Source organism: Panthera pardus, unplaced genomic scaffold, assembly GCF_024362965.1.
Source record: "Panthera pardus isolate Hobbes unplaced genomic scaffold, ASM2436296v1 HiC_scaffold_6, whole genome shotgun sequence".
In the NCBI taxonomy this organism is placed as follows: Eukaryota; Metazoa; Chordata; class Mammalia; order Carnivora; family Felidae; genus Panthera; species Panthera pardus.
Genome location: NW_026526991.1, coordinates 130,532,561 through 130,545,082, shown reverse-complemented (window position 1 = coordinate 130,545,082; position 12,522 = coordinate 130,532,561). Strand labels below are relative to the sequence as shown.

The 12,522-nt window shown below is 38.1% G+C and overlaps 1 protein-coding gene and 1 non-coding gene across 6 annotated transcripts in view; one reads left to right on the top strand and one right to left on the bottom strand.

Annotated features, from left to right (window-relative positions):
• USP6NL (USP6 N-terminal like) overlaps positions 1 to 12,522 on the bottom strand; it is a 229,874-nt gene that overhangs the window by 87,115 nt on the left and 130,237 nt on the right. Inside the window, exons 1-2 of one of the 5 annotated variants that reach the window (XM_053895751.1) lie at positions 6,374 to 6,669; positions 190 to 254 (exon numbers count right to left, since the gene is read on the bottom strand). The exons of 3 other annotated variants lie outside the window; for them this stretch is intronic. In XM_053895751.1, the coding sequence (XP_053751726.1) occupies positions 190 to 254; positions 6,374 to 6,654 (346 nt within the window). In that variant the 5' untranslated portion in view covers positions 6,655 to 6,669. Of the gene's footprint in view, positions 1 to 189; positions 256 to 6,373; positions 6,670 to 12,522 lie in introns of those variants that run through there. One more of the 5 variants, XM_019460810.2, reaches the window with a different exon arrangement.
• On the top strand, positions 2,235 to 2,341 carry LOC128775171 (U6 spliceosomal RNA). The gene has a single exon (XR_008419818.1). It is a non-coding gene; the product is annotated as a U6 spliceosomal RNA (small nuclear RNA).

The following is a 12,522-nucleotide window of genomic DNA, read 5'->3' as shown; positions in this document are numbered from 1 at the left end:
TATAGTCATAGCAATAATTCCTGGGCAGCCTTCTATTACTTGCGTCCTATTTTCTAGAAAGAGGAGAAACAAAATAATATTTAAAGTCCTAAAGCCAATTACTGGCAAAGATTTATCGTAATTGAGAAGGTAAGTTTTTCTCAAATGCAATCAGGAATGACAGTCTGCTTCCAGGTGAACCACCCATACCTGCTGGCATAAAGGGAGAACCAGCCACTGCTTCTTTTGTTTGAGTTCTCTTTGAAACAGGAACCCGTAACATTTTATTGACATGTGATTTACTGACGTGTTATTTAATTGTAAGCTCCATGAACAAAACACAGTTCTCTCATTCACCCTGTGGTCACTGTATCTAATCATAGGGTCTAGCACACGGTCGCTGCTCACCAAGTATTTCTTAAAAGGATGAAACTAATTCCTCAGAATTATTACTATTGTCAACTATTCAACCAGCTCAACACTTAACACATCAATTTATTTTTAACAATTAGATTTTAAGCTGTTTTTCAGAAATACTTTCCCTGCAAAAAGTACACCTTTACAAAAGATTCTAAGTTTTTTTTAATTCTATTTCAAGGTAGCATTTAAAATTTTATTAAGATTCTAAAATTCAGAAATGAGAAGTCACCATCTATTTCTGATTAGCACTTCTGCATATTTACAAGTACTTCATATCCAGGAAGGAAGGGAGGGAGGGAGGGAGGGAGGAAAGGAGGGAAGGAGAGGAGGGAAGGAGAGGAGGGAAGGAGAGGAGGGAAGGAATTTTTAAAAAAAAAGGCAAAAAAAGGCGAAGAAAGACGAAGCCCACTCCTCTCCCCACATCTTCCTGATTTAGCTACCTGTCTACTCCCAGAAACTACTCCCAAAATCGTAGTCTCACATTCTTGACAGGAAGGTCCTGCCCACTTGGCTGAATGTACTAGATCATGCTTTTAAATCCATGTATGAACACTCCAGAACTCTCCCCATACTCTTCCCCTCTTATAGGGGCAGAAGGACTTTTGAGGTTGGCTCGGCTCAGCTCCTTGCGCTCTCTCTCTCTCTCACTCTCTCTCTCTCTCAGCCACCCTGGGGGGCAAGCCATCTGGTCTGTTCTCCATGCATGAAGGCACCTGTCCTGAGGGGAGGTCTGTGGTTGCTCAGCTACGCTAGTCACCCAGTGGGGAAGTCTAAGTCAAGATGGGCTGATAAGGCCCATTGGACCTAATGGATCTAATGTCACATCCTTAGATCAACCAATACAGAAGCCATTTTGATCTCCATCTGTCAGTCTCTTGTGTCTTACTTCTCAAGGAGAAGAAACAGTATCACTATTGGTTCCCTAGAACTCCCCAAATCACACTAGTAACTCCTACGTTTATGTGTGAGGTGATTCATAGAGAAAAAGGATATGGAGTGATGTAACAGTATTTAAATACCATTACTACTGATGAGAAGCATAATTACTAGTTGTTGAGTATGAGTGTAACTCCCACATTTGGGGGCAGGGTTGAGTGACAAAATTGCCAACAACACATACTTAGAACCAAGACAAGCCTATGAGTCACTTTACTCATTTAAATCCGCCTACAGTTGCTGGCAAATTCAGGATTATACCTTAGCTGCTTTACCAGCAATATGATTGTTTGAATAGATGACACAGACTCATTGGTAATGACTCCCTGTTTGTGGATACTTTATAACCTGTCTAGTGAGCGTTTACTATGTGCCAGACCTGTGTTGAGCATTTACTATGTGTAATCTCATATAATCCTCACGACAACCTACTCTGATAGTTGTGTGTCTATTCTCAGTTTACATAAGGAGAGCCTGATGTGTGGAGAGGTTAAGTCATTCTGGTCCTATGGGAAGTAAGTGGCAGAGCAGGACTTCAAAGTCAGGCTGTCTGACTTCAAAGCCTTGTTTCTAATACCAAGCTATTTTGCTAAAGCACAAATGGATCATCTTTATATTTCTTCTTATTTCTGCTAGTCCTTATATTTATTTTCTTAGAAACAAATCTATTTGTGATTCCTGTGGATTCTTAACAGTCGCTTTCTGCTTTCTAGTAGCCTTCTAAACTTACGAAACTGACTTTGTCTACTATTTGTGCAAAATGGAGTCCAATGATATAGAGAATCCAAGAACCACTTCTAGGAACAGTCTTTGTGACCCCTCTAAGCAACTGTACTCCTCTATTATATTTTAAGCTGTATGCTTTAGGATAATAATAGGAAACGATCAAGAAACATGCAGTGTTCGCTTTGGCAGCATGTAGACTAAAAGTTGGAACAATACAGAGAAGATTTAGCATGGCCCCTGGACAAGGATGCATGAAACTCATGAAGCGTTCCAAAAGAGAAAAGAAAAAACCTGCACAAATATTTGACAGACGAATCACCAAGTGGATACTAAAGGTAACTCTGCTAAAATACTTCAGGTGTTTCGTAGATACTAACTCAAAGGCCCTCACAATTAATTTCCATGTTTATGGGAAGAATTCTGTTGAATCTAATGCATTTACTTGACCTTCACAACTCTTCCGGCTCATTCAGAACTGTAAGCATGCAGTTATGTTCACTACAAGTTCATGCTGAATTCAGCCCAATGGAAGCTAACAAGAAATGATGCAATTACAGCAGATTCTCGTAGATCACATACCCAACAAAGGCGACGGAAGAGGGTTCAGAGAATGCCCACCCTAACAGTACATAACTAATTCCACAGATAATTTGGCAAACCCTCTTCTCGACCCAATGGTAACTTTTCTACTATTTAAATCAAAAATGATGTGCAAAAAACAAACCAAACCCAGCATGGCATACAAAAACAAGAACTCAGTATCACCTAGAACAACAGAGTAACACACAGAAAGAATTACCTTAATACATGTTTTAAAAGTATTAACAATGCAAGCATTATTTGGTCCCTGAATGGCCCTTAGGTCCAAATCAGAATATAAGGCCACTGAAAGCCAGCAACTTGGAAAATAATAAATATAAGTGTTCATATCATGCTGAAGCTTTCATTCAATTATTTAACAAAAAAAAAAAAAAAAAAAAAAAAAAGAGTGCCATAATCTCCAAGCCCAGCACCATGGAATTCTCATGATTATAGCTGCACTCACCACATCTCACCTGACAACTCCTGAGAACATCATGTAAGAGTATCTCACATGTGCACGTATGTTTAATGAAGCACACATTCTTCACGTGGTTACCATTATTGTGCCAATAATTTTGTGTTGGGGAGCCTTGTGTAAGACTTATTTTACCTAACAAATATCAAAAGTGCTATCTATACACATATGAAAGTCACTGATGATGAGGAGACTAAATAACCTAAGTACCAACGGAGAGCCTGGCTCGTAACAACAGCTAGCATTTATTCTGTACAATCTAAACACCTCCTGTATGTTATTTTGTCGAATGACCTCACATCAAAACTATAAGGTAGGTATCATTATTGTTCGTTTAGCAGACAAGAAAATTGTTAGGTTAATTAACTTGAAAAGATCACACAGCACTGAAGTTACAGAAGTGGCATTCAGACCAAGGCAAGAAGGCCCCAGCGCGCTCTTAATCACTCCACATAATCTTTGGATACATCAAATGGCAAGCGAATGAACAAAGGTTTGTCAAGTGACTCTGCTAACAGGGATCCTCAAAATAGCATTAAATCAGGGCAAGAGACCAAGGAAGTGCCCTTCAGTCAACAGGAAGCCACGGAGGTGTTTTTGAAGAGAAAACTGGACAGAAGCTGTGGAGAAAACCAAGACTGCTGGGGAAGGAAGAAGAATTTGCTTATTAAGACCTCACACTGTTGAGCTCTCATTACCCATCGGGCACTGTGCTAGGCACACACAATATCTCAATGAATGTTCAAATAGCCCTATTACCGTTCAGTTTATAGGTGAGAAAAATGAAACTTGTCCAAGGCTACATTAAGTATCAAAGCCACATCTGGAAGGCTCCAAAGCCTGTCTCTTGCCCATTATGTTACAAAAGAGAAGAGAGAGACAGAATATATCTGTGTATCTGTAAATTAATAAGGTATAAGCTACCAAGAAACTAACGCACCATAACCAGGAAGTGGTTACCGGAGTCAGTGTGATCAGCCCTCCATGTGTTGGCTGTGTTTCCACAAGTGAATCTCCTCCTCCAATAAAGACAAAACTCTTCCAAGATCCGAAAATGATGACTTCCCAAAATTACTTATTTCCGTGCACTTTCACATACCCAAGTTTCCAAAGTTTCAATCCACTGATACTACCAAGCTGCCAAAATGTAATTACCTAGGAACTGATTTATACTTATAAGCAAGCAAATAAAAATTTCCAAATGTTACACTGGAGCAGCTAAAATACTGATAAAATTAAACCTATTTTTTTAATGCTTTACTAGGTAACAATCACCAGACCCGAGCAGGGAACAGGGAAACATGGGCTCCCCACCAATGTTTGTTAGTTGCCTTTGATCCATACCCTCTATTCAATATAACCCGGTCCTACATTTATTATTTTTCAAACCCTTTTGACCATATCTTTTTTTCTCCTACATATAACTCATAAGTTCTTCAGAGTGAAGATTCATTAATTCTAAAGTAATCAAACTTTAAAAAACAGTATTTTCAACACATCTACTACGGGCAACTTGTAGTATATAATGTTGTACCAACACTCCAGCTCTCACCCTTGGCATCTGAAAAATTTTAATGTTTCATCAGTTTCAACATGCCCAAGGGCCATCACATGTAACAATTGGCAGTTTTCCTCAGGCATGAATCTGAGTCATGGACTATGGGCACGAAAGTGAGTTACCTGGTCAATGAGGGCACCTAGATGCCTCCCTAGTGCCTTTCAAAGTAGCTTTGTTTTTCTCTAGTCATTTCACAAACACCAAATCCCTATGTGGGAGTGAAATAAAACCAAAGCAAAACACAAAATTTAATGGCCTCAAAAAGAAAGCGAGTAATATTTTGGAAGCATTTCTGATTTGCTAAGGTAACACAATATCAACCCCTTAGATGTGATCTACAGAGGTCTTAAATGATTCGTTTCACCAGAAGTGTGCCACGTGAAGACTAAAGTTACTTCAATGCCAAACAAGAAAACAATAAATCATCAACTGCCGTGAAAAACTAAACAAACAAACAAAAAAATCCATGAACAGAAAAAAGACAACAATGAGGGGCACCTGGCTGGCTCGGTTGATGGAGCATGCAATTACTGACCTTGGGGTTGTGTCTACACTGGGTGTGGAGATCAGCTGAAACTAAAATCTTAAAAAAAAAAAAAAAAAAAAGAAAAAAGATAAGAACGAAATGCACCAAATGTTAACAAATGTTTTCATTTCTGAGAGTCTGACAGGAGGAACTGCATATAATTATATTTTCTTCTTATACTTTTACATTTTTTTCTGAATGGTCATTAACTAAAGCTTAAGTTACTTTTATTACAAAATACATATGTATTTTTTAAATGTTCATTTATTCTGAGAGAGTGCATGCATGTGTATGTGCATGAGAGTGGGAGAGGGGCAGAAAGAGAGGGAGAGAGAGCAGGCTCCACGCTCAGCACAGAGCCCAATGCAGGGCTCGATCCCACAACCATGAGACCATGACTGTGAGAACATGACCCAAGCTGAAATCAAGAGTCAGACGCTCAAACAACTGAGCCACCCAAGCAACCCTAAAATATTTTTTTAACATAAGAACTCTTTTTTAATGTAAAGAGGACATTAAAAAGTTAGAAAGTTAAAAAAAACATTTTTCCCAAACACATCTTAAGCTTTTTAATAAAAGAGTACAATGCCTGGAAAACAAACTTGCTCCCCAGTTCTCTTATGAGGTTTTAGATGGAAAGCTATAAAACAATTTTTGAAGAAAGTTATCTAGCCATCAAAATAATCCTCCCCTATCTCTATGAACACGTAAAACTTCCACTTGGAATACCAAATAATAAGTCATGTAAGTGAGTAAAGGTCAGAGTAAGAATATAAATTTTTTCCCTCAGAAAAAATGAGATGGATTAAGTTTTCTTATATTCATTAATTCAAAAATTACTGAACGCCATTTACTGCCACTGTGAATATAAATAGGGACAAAATGCAATTCTTCATACAGATCACAGTCCCCTAAGGGGATCAGACACATAAAGAATCCACTGTTAAATATGTAATAAACTCCCCTTAATAGATGTCTTTTTAAAATCCACAGAGATGTTAATAGGAAAAAAGCAAAGTCAGAAAAAGACTTCACCTACAAAGCAACATTTTAGCCAGGCCTCAAAAGAACGGTAGAAACTTACCATTTGGACAAGGACAGAAAGCCACAGAATGTTAATAAAAAGCCATAGTCCACAGCACCAGGTACACCTATTTCAAGAGCACATACCTCAACAGTCACATTCACTGTTGGGGTAAAAAAGACAGGTCTTCCAACTTGTATCATTTCTCCTTCTCCTTCTTCTTTTTCATAATATCCCACCCACACAACTGGAGCAGAAGGCAATCTCCGTGGGCAAAACTTAGGTGTGTGCAGGAAAATAACAAAAGGAGACATTAGTTTGAGGCCATAAGAAAGCAAAATAAACATAGTACAAATTAGTATCTTCCGTTCTGATACTACTAACATAACATCATTACTTGGGTATTCATTCATCAAGACCTGAGTCATTCAGAATTAAGTGACTAAGATAATGGCAACTGTAAACCTTTTTTTAATGATGCAAATTCTGCTCAAAAAGCCAATTTTAAAAACAAATCTAAGCACATCCGAATACACATCCCTTCAATATGTATATATTCCACCATCTACATTATTTTCCCAGAACGGAATATATTTAAGAAAAATAGCCGTGGAATGTAGATCTCCAAAGAAAACAGCACCATTATAGTCAGAATTTTTAAAAAAAAACAGTAACTTAGATGCAACTGACCCAAGAAAGAAAGGGATGGGCTGCCACTGAGCTGCAGATAATACCTTGTCTAGATATCTTGAAAATTCCTACCTACTGTAACCTAAACATCCCACCCCCATCCCAACGTCACTTGACTGCCTGGCCCAAAACTTATAGGCAGGTTCAATCAGACTCTATACGAATTTTTTATATACAGCAGTTAAAGAGTAAAACTCAAAGACACGAGTAAGGGGGCGGGGGGAGCCTCTTCAAGAATACTGTACTTGATGAGTTATACCAATCTCCACATGAAATATCACCATTCTCCAAGGAGACTGATTATAAAGGACCTGCCACCCTTCTCACTGAGGAAAACATTTCTTAGAGAGCACTGTCTCCTTCATACTCATTGAGTATACCATCTGAAGTTACAGAATACATTTATAACAGCAACCCAAATTCCTCTTTTACAAGTAAATAAGCATGACCAACTTCATAATCTACTTAAAAAGACTGGAAACAATATAAATGTCCATAAATTTGGCTATTAAAAATCACATGGCAAAATTACACACTGATTTGGATTCATTTCCAAGATATATTGTAAGTAGGGGGAAAAAAGCAAGGTTCAGAATAGTGAATATAACACCCTGCCGGGGGTTAGGGATACACAGAAATACACAAAATTAACAGTAGCTGCCCTGGGGAACTTAAAACTAGGTAGGTGAATGGAAAGGACACTTATTTTTCAATCCATAACCTTTAGTGCATCTTGAATTGTTTACTATGTACATGTACCACCTTATCAAAACATAAAAGTAAAAATCTGAGGGGTACCTGGGTGGCTCAGTCAATTAAGTGCCCAACTCTTGATTTCAGCTAGGGTCTTGATCTCAGGGTCGTGAGTTCAAGCCCCATATTGGGCTCCATACCCAACTTTAAATACATACATGCATACAGACAGACAGACAGGCATAAAATTCTTAACAACTGTAAACATAATTAATGTTAGGAGAAAAACCCCTCCTCAAGAGACTGAAGATTAAATTCTACTCCAGCACAGCTCCCTTGACAGCAAAAGTTCCCTTCTCTACCACACCCTCATTCTAGCCTGCAGGGACCTGAAACATGAAGAGAGTCAAGTACAAGGCCACCTCAAGCTTTTACGATAAAATGAATGCCTTCATTTCTTCCAGTTTTCTTTACTGCTCTAAAGAAAGGAAAGGAAGAATGTAAATTCAAAGAGATGAAAACTGTGCCAAGTGCATAACTATTTCTTTCCCATAATCACAAGAAAACCAATTAGCACTTTCTCCTCTAGCAGGCCATCCAGGCAGAGGGGCTGTGATGGTGCAGAAAGGGGAAATTAAGAATATATATCCCACCTTCTCAATATATGAATAGAAAACCAGGTCCAGAGAAACATGTCTTTAACCATCACAATGATTTGTAAAGGAGTCAGTATTTTACTGAGAACTGTAAAAATTAAAGGATAATATGAATGCTAAAGTCATTAAATTTTAGGCTGTTATAGACTAGTTCAAACACTTTAAAATAAATACAAGAGGGGGTGGGCTGCCCAAGTTGGTCGAGTGTGCAACTCTTGACTTCAGGATCATGAGTTCAAGCCCTATGTTGGGCAGAAAGCTTACTTAAAAAAAAACAAAAAAACAAAAAAAAAGGAAGAAAGAAAGAAAAGAAAAGCATACAAGCCAAATAAAATTTACAGGAAAATCTGCCTCAGCAGATCACACTACAACTTTTCTAATCAATTGACTTACTTACTCAATGTGATTTTTACTGCTGACAAATCTAGGTTGTTTTTGAAATAGATGTCTCATAGAACTCTCATTTACAGTGTTCTTGGAATGCCTTTAAAGCCTTTTAGAGAGTATTTTTTTCCTTTAAACTCTTATTTTCCACATGACACTGATTTGTCAAATGCAGTTTTGCCTACAGCAGTTCTTTTAAAGAACATAACTTTAATAAACTTGCTGACAAATGGCTTATATTACTTTAACCGACTATTTGTAATACAGCCAATCTAATGAGTTCTTAGGTTTCCAATAAAACCATCAATGCTTTGACAATTTCACAAACTCACTATAGACAAAGGCTCTTCGCAAGTACTGAGAAACATAGATTATTAAGACACAATATCTGCCCTCAAGATGTTTACAACCTTGTAAATGAATAAAAGAATCATTACCATAAGAGATGTGTTCCCCACAGGACCTTGCCAGCCAAGGAGAGAAAGGCAAAAGTGATAATCTTTCTTAAAGCACATCATACAATCTGCAGAGGACAACTATGTTACTATACCATGTAAACTGTCTCTCACATGACTAGAAAACTACAGAGCATTTAATAAATTATTATAAGAGGTGATTAAAGATAGAACAGTTTTAGTGAGATCATTTTTGTTTATTTCAACCCTATAAATAAGAGACAATTTGGACTTTTCTTCTAGGAGATGCCTTCAGTTTGACTTATATCCCCCTAGAAATCTTAACAGCACATCTAGAAATAAGAAGCTCAAATTGCTTAGCAAGTATACTGGAATGCCAACACAAACCAAAGTTAACTATTTCCTTTTAAATGCTATCAAGCACCATAAATCTTTTGGAAAGTGTAGTTTTCTTTATTTACAATATGCTTTAGAAAGCATTTTCTTACTGTATTATGTCTGGAATGTGTGTATATATGTAAACATATGCAAACCAGAGCTTTCCCCAAAATCTATAGTAATAGATTCACAACAGTCTGATGATTCATTTAACAAATTAAAATGAAATCAATACTGTTATACAAATTAGTACAAAATTAGTCCATATATCGGTAATTTTACTCCATTTCTGATTTTGTTTTTGTTCAGTTCAGCAGAATTCTTTCCTTTAAATGTTTATTTATTTTTGAGAGAAAGGGAAAGAGTGCAAGTGGAGGAGGGGCAGAGAGAGAGAGGGAGACACAGAATCCAGAGCACGTTCCAGGCTCCGAGCTATCAGCACAGAGCCTGATGTGGGGCTCAAACCCACAAACCGTATAAGATCATGACCTGGGCCGAAGTCAAATGCTTCAGTCGGTTAAGCACCTAGGTGCCCCCCAACAGAGTTCTTAATAATTCTACCACTTATTATTGACGTAAACTTGGGCAAGTTACAACCTGCGTGAGCACCAGTTTCCTCACCTGTAAAATAGAAAAAATGACAAGAGGACTAGCTAACATTTACTAAATGTCTCCTGCATGTCAGATACTGTTCCAAGCATATCATAATGTTCTAAGCATATATTCTCAAGCATATGATCATATGATCATAAACTCAAACAATCCTATGGTGTAGGCACCATATATATAGAATAATGTATCACCAAACCCCAGATGAGGAAAGAGGGGCACATATTTCCAAAGGTCTTATGGCAGGTGGCAGAGCCCAGATGCTCGGGGATCCAGAAGCCACACGCTCAATCACTAAGATATAGCTGCTTAAAAACTGCAAGACATCTCCTGCCCAACTCGTAGAATTCTTGTGAACCTCACATTTAACTGGGTTCAAAAAAGCATTACTTTAAGGGCCATGTAAAATAGGGTATTTATTATTAATAAAGTTTTAAGGACAAGATTGATAAAAACTGACTGTGGAGGTATCAAAGCAAAATTTTATGTAAAAAAAACAACACACACATTAAAGGAATTGTAAAGGATCTTCAAGGGTATCTAGCTCAGCTTCCCACAAATGTTAACATCCCCTTGATAGCGTTCTTAATAAGTTGTCACAGAATTTCTCCTTTAATGCCTCCAGAGACGAAAATCTCCCAAGCTCACAAGTCAGCTCATTCCATCTTGAAATGTTCTAATTATTATTAGAAATGTCTTCCTTTCAGCTCAAAAAAATTAGACTTTTCCACATGATAAGCCTATAAATACAAACCACTGAGATATTCACACTGTTCAACACATGACATTTTATTAAAGTCCCCCTTGAAATGTGACACCCAAATATCCAAGAACAGGTCTGATGTGAGGAAAATAACAGCTCTGTTACCCTTCTGGATCTGCAACTAAATCATTCACTTTTCTTTCCTGGCTGGTAGTCCATTTAATAGACTTGTATTTAGCACACACTTCATTGAAATCCCTCAGTCCTCTCTTAGGGGCTATCTTGATCACAGTGTAGAACATGACATTTTATCATTTTTAATCTAGTCTTCACTTTGGTCTATCATTCTAGCCTCAAAAGATCTTGACAAAACTTAATTTCATAACCTTACTTTTGCTATCTCTATCAACATTGTACCCTCTTTCTTCCTTCACAAACCCAATGATTACAATGAAAATTTCACCCTGGCCACTGAAAAACTGCTGCATAAGTTAAGATCCTAGGACATATTAGCAAAGACCTTGACTCTGACATAAATGAATTAATTTAAATATGATCCATCAATCAAATATAAATCCTTACAAAACCTATTTTTTTCTTGTAGTCTGTGGGGACATCCAATAAGACTTTATCAAATACATTTCTAACACCCAAATAAAACCTATCTTCTGGTAGGCTGGCTCAAGACAGCAGCATATTAAGATCCTGAACTCCCTCCCTTCTATGGATACAGCAAATATATAACTACTTATGGAATAATTTCCTCTGATAAAGACCAGAAAACTGGATGAAAAGAGCCTTCACAACAAAGAACAAAAATGACAGCATCAAGGACTGGAAAGGCAGGAAAGGAGAAGAGAGAAAGAGGGAGAGGGGGAGGGGGGGCGGGGGAGGGGAGGGGGCAAAGCAAAGAAAAACCACACTCAGAAGGGATTTCAAGAATACAGAACTTTTCCCTGACAAGTGAGGGATTTGTGCTCCACATCCGGCACTCAACCCTTAGATCCTGAATGAAAGAAGATACACTAATCACTGGGCTTTGAAAACCAGCAGGGATTATATCCAGGAAAGCAATAAAACTATAGGGAATGGAGAACCCACTCTTAAGGAGCTCTTATATAGACTCATTCACCGCAGGACCCAGTGCAAACACACCAGTTTGAAAAGTGCCTAAATCATATGTGGAGACCCACTTGTCAATTTTAAAGCACCTGCCAGACAGGCAGGAAACCACTGTGATTTTCTTCAGGGATGGAGACACTAGTGGGTGCCATATTTGCAACCCCATCCTACCTTGCTAATGTCAGCACCAGCAGGCTCCATCTTGGAACTATCTCTCTAACCTGTTAGAGCCGGTGAGGCACCCAATTGAAAACCCATCCACCCGTACAGCACATCCAGCAAATCACAGCTGGGCCAGGTGCCAGCCGTGTCCACCCCTATGCCACATGAGATGAGTGCATGCAGCCCACACAGGGAACACCCCTTGGGTGTCCAGCTTGGCTGGTGAGACAGGGTTGCGCTTCTGGGTTCCACCATCAAATCTCCTACACAAGGTCATTCCTTCAAGACTGGGAAAAGCAGTTGATTTGTCTAATACATAAAAACAAGCACAAAGAAGCAAAATGAAAAGACAGAGGAATATATCCCAAAGAAAGAACAAGAAAAAAACATCAGGCAAAGACATTAATGAAATGGAGATAAGCAATCTACCCAAAAGGATTTCAAAGTAATGGTCATAAAGATGCTTACCGTACTCAGGAGAAG